The 7078-nt window shown below is 39.1% G+C and overlaps 1 protein-coding gene across 3 annotated transcripts in view; it reads left to right on the forward strand.

Annotated features, from left to right (window-relative positions):
* The window catches only part of LOC132874303 (CXXC-type zinc finger protein 1-like), a 142541-nt gene that overhangs the window by 56912 nt on the left and 78551 nt on the right, over positions 1 to 7078 (forward strand). For 2 of the 3 annotated variants that reach the window (XM_060910374.1, XM_060910373.1), the window contains 7 exons: positions 4735 to 4890; positions 5687 to 5824; positions 5949 to 6056; positions 6146 to 6324; positions 6451 to 6658; positions 6746 to 6856; positions 7055 to 7078. The exon at positions 7055 to 7078 is cut by the window's right edge and continues 26 nt beyond it. In XM_060910374.1, the coding sequence (XP_060766357.1) occupies positions 4735 to 4890; positions 5687 to 5824; positions 5949 to 6056; positions 6146 to 6324; positions 6451 to 6658; positions 6746 to 6856; positions 7055 to 7078 (924 nt within the window). The remainder of the gene's footprint in view (positions 1 to 4734; positions 4891 to 5686; positions 5825 to 5948; positions 6057 to 6145; positions 6325 to 6450; positions 6659 to 6745; positions 6857 to 7054) is intronic. The other variant, XM_060910375.1, reaches the window with a different exon arrangement.

Genomic DNA, 7078 nt, shown 5'->3' on the forward strand with positions numbered 1-7078 from the left:
TACACTGCAGGAGACAGTAGCAGCACTGGGCAACTCCTTCAGTGACCGGCTCCTCCATCTGCGGTGTGTTAAGGAGAGATACAGCTGCAGCTTCCTCCCTACTGCTGCGAGACTGTACAACCGGCACCAGACACTCCTCACAATAATGAACAATACTGTCCAGATCACTTCTACATCCATAGAAATTCCTCTGAATGTACATTGTGTGCACTGACTATCAGCATCAGTACCTTACAGCGAACTACACACCTGTTAAAATGGCTCTTGTGCAATATACCGACTTGTGCAATACTACCTGGGTAATACTGGTAATAATACCTGTGCAATACTTACACATGCAATACCACCTTTGTAATACACTTATGTTAACTGTGTATCTGCAAACCTGTTAATTTATGCAAATTAATTTTTTTTAATCTCTAAACTTGTAGTTTATATATATATATATATATATATATATATATATATATATATATATATATATATCCTTTTTTGTATACTTGGTACTTTTGCACTACTCCTTCACTGCCTTATCTTTTTCTCTTTATATATTTTGCTGCTGTAACAATGTAAATTTCCCCTTGTAGGATAATAAAAGGCTATCTTTTCTTGCTGCAGCTGATGAAACAGAAGGGCCATCCAGAGTATAATCAAAAAGCTTACTTCTAGCTGCATGTGGTCCAAGTACAAATTACTTTTTTTTTTTTTGTCAGAACTATGTAGAAGGAAATTAATAAGCATCCAGTGTCTGTCCTTTACACATTCCTCAATTTTATTACGCTGGTGTCTCATCTGGCTTTGCTGAAACATACAACTGTGTGCCATCAGCATATACATTTGGAAGCTAATACCATGCTTACATCTAGAAACTGATGACAATCAGTTAAATAAGACCTGAGCCAGGACATGGCCATTTCTTTAACCCTCTGGGGTCTGAGGGTATTTTCTGGCGCACTAATGATTTTGGCATGCTCTGATTTTATCAATTTCAACAAATCTAAGCAGTATTTTCAAAGTCATATGATCTTTTTTTGTATTTGGCATAAGTTCAGCTTCAATAATATCCATGTAGTATGGATGTCATGATTGTACTTAAAAAAAAAAAAAAGATAAATGAAGATCTTGTAAAAAGCAGTTTTAGAACTGTGTTGGAATGTATGAAAAAAACATGACCTTACCCATTCTGTTGAACCGTTTTGGTCACTCTTGAGGTGATTCTGTTCAGTTTTAGGAATGTATCCAGCACAAAAACTTAAATCTGCTCCACTGATTTGGACAATTAACTGGCCATCACAAACATGTATGTCCTATTGTTTTGGGATAAAGGGTTGGCAGGGGTATTCAATGAGAAGGGTAAAAAAAATTTCCATTCATTCAAGGAAGAGCGGGAAAACCCCTTCCACTGCCAACTCTTAATCCCATCAGATTAACTCTTAATGCCATCAGGTCAAGTCACAATGGGTAGGATAATATTTTTCACACATTCCAACACAGTTCTAAGACTGATTTTTACAACACATTAATTTGTCTGGTATTTGAGTTTATTTTGGTATTTGACTCTGTTCAGTGTGTCTCGAAATTAACTCTTGTACTATTTTACTGAGTTCAGAGCCACATCCAACTCTGTTGCACAATTACTCTGTAATTTTGCTCCCACTCCAAATTTTACACACTAAACTCAAAATAGAGCAAAATTAATTATGCACTACAGTGCACACACAACAGATTTGCTCATAATAAATAGAAATATTTACACTTAGTCAAGCTGATCTGTGGCTGGATCGAGTTGAAGTTTAAAAAAGGGGGGGGGCGCTCATCATCAGTGTCCCGGTTCTCAAGATTGAATTGAATCACTGTCCTGAATCAAGAACTGAATCATGAATTGATTCACTGTCCTGAAATTGAATTGCTGTCCTGAATCATGAAATGAATCATGAATTGAATTGCTGTCCTGACTCATCTGAAGCGCATAAAATCTACGTGCCGTCTCGCAACAAGTTTTACCTCCAAATAGCCTAAACTTTTTGACAGATTTAATCCTGTTTACAGTGGATGTTTCGGAGAGAAACCAATCGAAACCGAACGAGTGAAAGTGATGATCATGCTGTTACCATGTGAATAGTCTTTTTTTATGAAGGTGTAATTGTGCGCTCTGAGTTCCGCTTCAGGTGTGAGGAAGTTTTATGTTTCATCTAATTTGGGTCATTTAAAAACTATTATTTGTCAGTGGGCATATAAAGTTTGGCAATATGTTTATCATGCTTGTACGATTAAAAAAAAACCCCTCTATATATGACCTACTCATTCTAAACCTGCCAAGCTTCGTCGGTGAAGCTCTCAACCCCAGAGAGTTAACTCCAAAAACATTTTCCAGTCCATTAAATTTTCACTGATGGCTGTTACCCTCCCCAAGAGTGGTTGACCAACAAAGATCACTACAAGAGCAAGCTGTATAAAAGTCTGTGAGATCTCATAGGAACCCAGAGTTCCTGTGAGATCTAAAGGCCTCTTTCACATTGCCTGATGTTAAAGGGGAACTGAAGTCATTTTTTAAACTTGCTTTATTTCTTAACGTGTTATTCAATTACGTTTTCAGTTTTATTAACCTTATATCGTGACTCATATTGGCATATTATATTTTGTTTATTGGCCTTTTCGGTTTTTAGCCATGTTGAAATGTCGTTTGTTTGGTCCACGGCAGGCTTCGCTTATCCACGCGATCTTCACAAGACTTGTGTGAGATTTCAAACGTGAAGTGTTGGCACTGCCATTTTGAAAACTGTTTACGCAGCGACCAGTTCGCCATATCATTCCAATTTAGATTAATTTCAAGATTTGCCAGCTTCATCAGTGATTTTTAATTTTTTTTTATTATTCCATACAACTTCGAACCATTGGTTAAATGAAAAAAACTCTTGCGGACACTAGTCCGTCGCGTTGGTATTTGTCGTTACTGTTGCACAATTAAAATGTGCCAGATCGGGTGGCTGGTGGGTTTTCAAAATAATAAATACATGCATGTATTTTTTGTGATACAATGAGCACATTTCCCACAATTAATACAAAGTACCTGCATCTTTCAGTTCTTTTTTTAATCAAGGCTGAAAACTTTCTTCTTTGTTGCTGCCTTTTATGAAATCAAATTTGAGACTTTTGATTTTTTTTTTTCAGCGTGACTGCAATGCATGATGGGATATATTGCTTTGGTTAGTGACCATCAGTTTTACATGACTTTTTGCGATGCATTGTGGGATACTTTGAGTGCACTATATAGGGTGTAAATAGTCCTCACTAAGGTTTCGGACAGCACTACAAAATGGCGTCCCCACTATATACTGCCCTATATAGTGAGTAGGGAATGATTTCGGACATGGGAAACTTCTGGCTTGATTATGTCAGCATTCGAAGGAGGGTGCGTACGTCTTTTGACAACGTTGGCAGATGTTGGTCACTTTGATTTCTGCTGTACGTTTTACTTCCATGCTACGGAGTCTCGCACAGGTCTCAGTGAATCTCGTTTATGGTCATTGCTTTGACATATAGACTGATAAATTACATGACACATTTCAAACACTCATAACTTGCTATAGCAATGACAAAATAGCTGTCAGAAATGCATTCCTACATTTTATAAAATGAGAAGTAGATTTTTGATGATTTTATAAATTTGCCTTCAGTTTACCTTTTTAATGTTCATGAGACCACCAAGAGAACACTGAACAACAGTGGTGTGCATGGCAGGGTTGCAAGGAGAAAGTTACTGCTCTTCAAAAGGAACACTGGTGCCTGTCTGCAGTTTGCTCAAGGTTACATGGACAAGCCAGAAGGCTATTGGAAAAATTTTTGTGGATGGATGAGACCAAAGTGGAACTTTTTGGTTTAAATGAGGAGCATTTGTTTGGAGAAAGGAAAACACTGCATTCCAGCATAAGAACCTTATTCCATTTGTGAAACATGGAGGTGGTAGTACCATGGTCTGGGCCTGTTTTGCTGCTTCTGGGTGGCTTGCCATCATTGATGAGACAATGGATTCTGATTTATTCCAGCAAATTCTAAAGGAAAATGTTAGCACACCTGTCTCTGAACTGAATCTCAATAGAAAATGGGTCATGTGGCAAGACCATGACCCTAAGCACACGTCATTCTACCAAACAATGGTTAAAGAAGAATAAAATTAAGATTTTGGAATGGCCAAGTCAAAGTCCTGACCTTAAGCCAATAGAAATGTTGTGCGAGCAGTTCATGTGAGAAAACCCACCAAAATCCCAGAGTTGAAGCTGTTCTGGCCAGAGGAATGGGTAAAAATTTCTCCAAGCCAGTGTGCAGGACTGACCAACAGTTACCAAAAATGTTTAATTGCAGTTATTGCTGCACAAGGGCATCACACCAGATACTGAAAGCAAAGGTTCACGTACACTTGCCACTCGGATATAACATTTTTGATAATTTTCCTCAATAAATAAATGACCATGTGTCATGTTTTTGTCTCCTTTATTTAAATTTTTTTTTTTTTTTTTTTTGGTCTACTTTTAGGACTTCTGATGGTGTTTTAGGTCATTTATGCAGAAATATAGAAAATTCTAAAGGGTTCTTATATTTTCAAGCGTTACTGTACATCTTTTAACATACTTGTTAAATACCCATATATTTATTCATAACTAGATCAGTCAGTTTATTAACTGTATGAATAGCAGAGGGTTTTTTTTGTTTGTTTGTTTGTTTGTTTTTTTTCAGGTGAAACGTTCTGCACGCATGTGTGGCGAGTGTGAACCCTGTAGACGTACTGAGGACTGTGCGCAATGTGACTTCTGCAAGGACATGAAAAAATTTGGGGGCCCGAACAAAATCCGGCAAAAATGTCGACTACGGCAGTGTGTAGTTCGCGCAAGGGTAAATAAATGCTATAAGTTAATTATTTGTGCTGTTGTAAGATGTGAAGCACCTCATGTACCTGGTACAGTGCCCACCCAGATCAGACAATTTTGCTCCCTTGGTTCCCTGACACAGACTGTGGTCTGTAGCAACACTCAGGAGCCTCCCAACCTTCTTTCAGGGGAAACTAGGGTATTTTCCTCTGCACCTGGATCTAAAAATAAAGGTCGACTGGATGTGCCCAGCATTTTTTTTTTTTTTTTTTTTTTTTATATATACATACCACCCAGTATGGTAGGAAGATGATAATTGTTTAATTGCATGATGTAGCCATTGTTCTTGACCAACAAAATTCTACATGGTATTTTCCCATTCAAGTACTAACCAGGTTTTTAAGACCCATCAGGCAGCGCCAGTCTCCATTTCTATAGCCCTCATCCTCTCGCCTATTGCATAGATAGGGCTACAGTGTGGGACTGGTCCTCTAGTAACTCGGAGAGTTTGACTCCTTACTCACTTCTGTATTGTGGCATGCTTCGCCAGATGGCAGTAGGTACCATTTTTATCAAGGTCTTTTTGGTATGACTCAAACACGAGTAGAACTCTCAATCTCCCAGTCATGAGGTGGACGTGCTCACCACTAGGCCAACTCAAGGTGTTCTTTACCAACAGCTGGGTGACAATTTAACTTGAGCACGATGGCCATAAACAAAGCAGCAGGAGCACTCTAGAAAATTGGTGCTTCACATCAGTTTCTGTATTTGTACTTGTATATCTTAAATGCTATGTCTCTCTTTAAATGTGATCTCTTAAGAAAATGCTGCGTGTTCGAGATGAGGAGTTTTTCTTGCATGAGAGGACAGAAAATAGGATGCACAGAGACAGACAATATTCCGATGATTATAATGATGGTGAGATGGAGCTGTACGCAAGATACAAGGACCAGAATATGGTAATACAATGGCAAAATTCAAGTTACTCAGTCAATGATCAAAGCATTAATGCTCTCTTTTTGTAATAACACCGTGTGCATGATATAACTGTTTTAGTTTGCTGCTTTTGTCACTCTTGTGTAGCCATGGGTCAGTGAGGATGAAGAAGGTCCAGTTTACAGCCCTGCCCAGTGCAAGAAAGCTATAAAAGTCAAGCATGTTAAGCGTCGAGATAAGAAATTTGACAAAAAGGTAAAAAAAAAAAAATTGAGATACTGAACATGCGCGTTACTTCATTCTTGATCATGGTCATTGCATTGCTTAGTGTTCTCCCTTTCCAGAAGGACTCTCGCAGGCACAGGCAAAAACAAAAGCATAAAGGCCGTACAAGACACAGTGACAAAAGTGATGGCCGTTACACCGGTGACTTGCACCAGTGCTTGGGCCCTAGCTGTATTGAAGTGGCACGTCCTAACTCCAAATACTGCTCAGAGGACTGTGGCATGAAGCTAGCAGCCAAGTGGGACCTGTTCCAATTTTTATTTGTGTTGTTAAATTATAGTCTTTTAAAGACACTTATCACCTCCAAATAATTTTTCCACATAACTACCAAATGAACTGGTTTGTATGCTTTCTGGTTTGGCAGCCGAATCTACGAGATTCTTCCACAGCGTATCCAGCAGTGGCAGCAGAGTCCGTGCATCGCTGAGGAGCAGGGCAGGAAGCAGCTGGAGAGAATTCGTAAGGAACAGCAGGCTGCTCGTATGCGTCTTACTGAAATGGAGCGCCGCTTTCATGAGCTGGAGGGAATCATTGCTAAAGCCAAACAGCAAGTGGTTCAGCAGGATGAAGAGGTGGGAACTTGCTGGTTCTGCACAAGCATTTCTTTGGTTAGGAAAATATTAGCAATGGTGTGTTTTGTATTCTGTGACCTTCTGTAGGTGAATGAAACAGAGAGCGAAGACACAGATCTCCAGATCTTTTGTGTATCTTGCAGTCACCCCATTAACCCTAAAGTGGCAATGAGGCACATGGAGAGGTGTTATGCTAAGGTGAATAGTCTTTAAATCTGCTCATATATTCCTTCACCTCAGCCTTCTGTTTCAGTGGCACTCCAAATATTGATATTCTCAGGCATTCTTGTATTACTCAAATGTTAAAAGCATGCTAGATGTTTTACCTGTGTGTGTATGTTTGTTTTTTCTTCCCTCTTCTTCTTCTTCCACCCCCCACCCCCCTTACATGGGCAGTATGAAAGCCAGACATCCTTTGGT

Source organism: Neoarius graeffei, chromosome 26, assembly GCF_027579695.1.
Source record: "Neoarius graeffei isolate fNeoGra1 chromosome 26, fNeoGra1.pri, whole genome shotgun sequence".
Taxonomy (NCBI): Eukaryota; Metazoa; Chordata; class Actinopteri; order Siluriformes; family Ariidae; genus Neoarius; species Neoarius graeffei.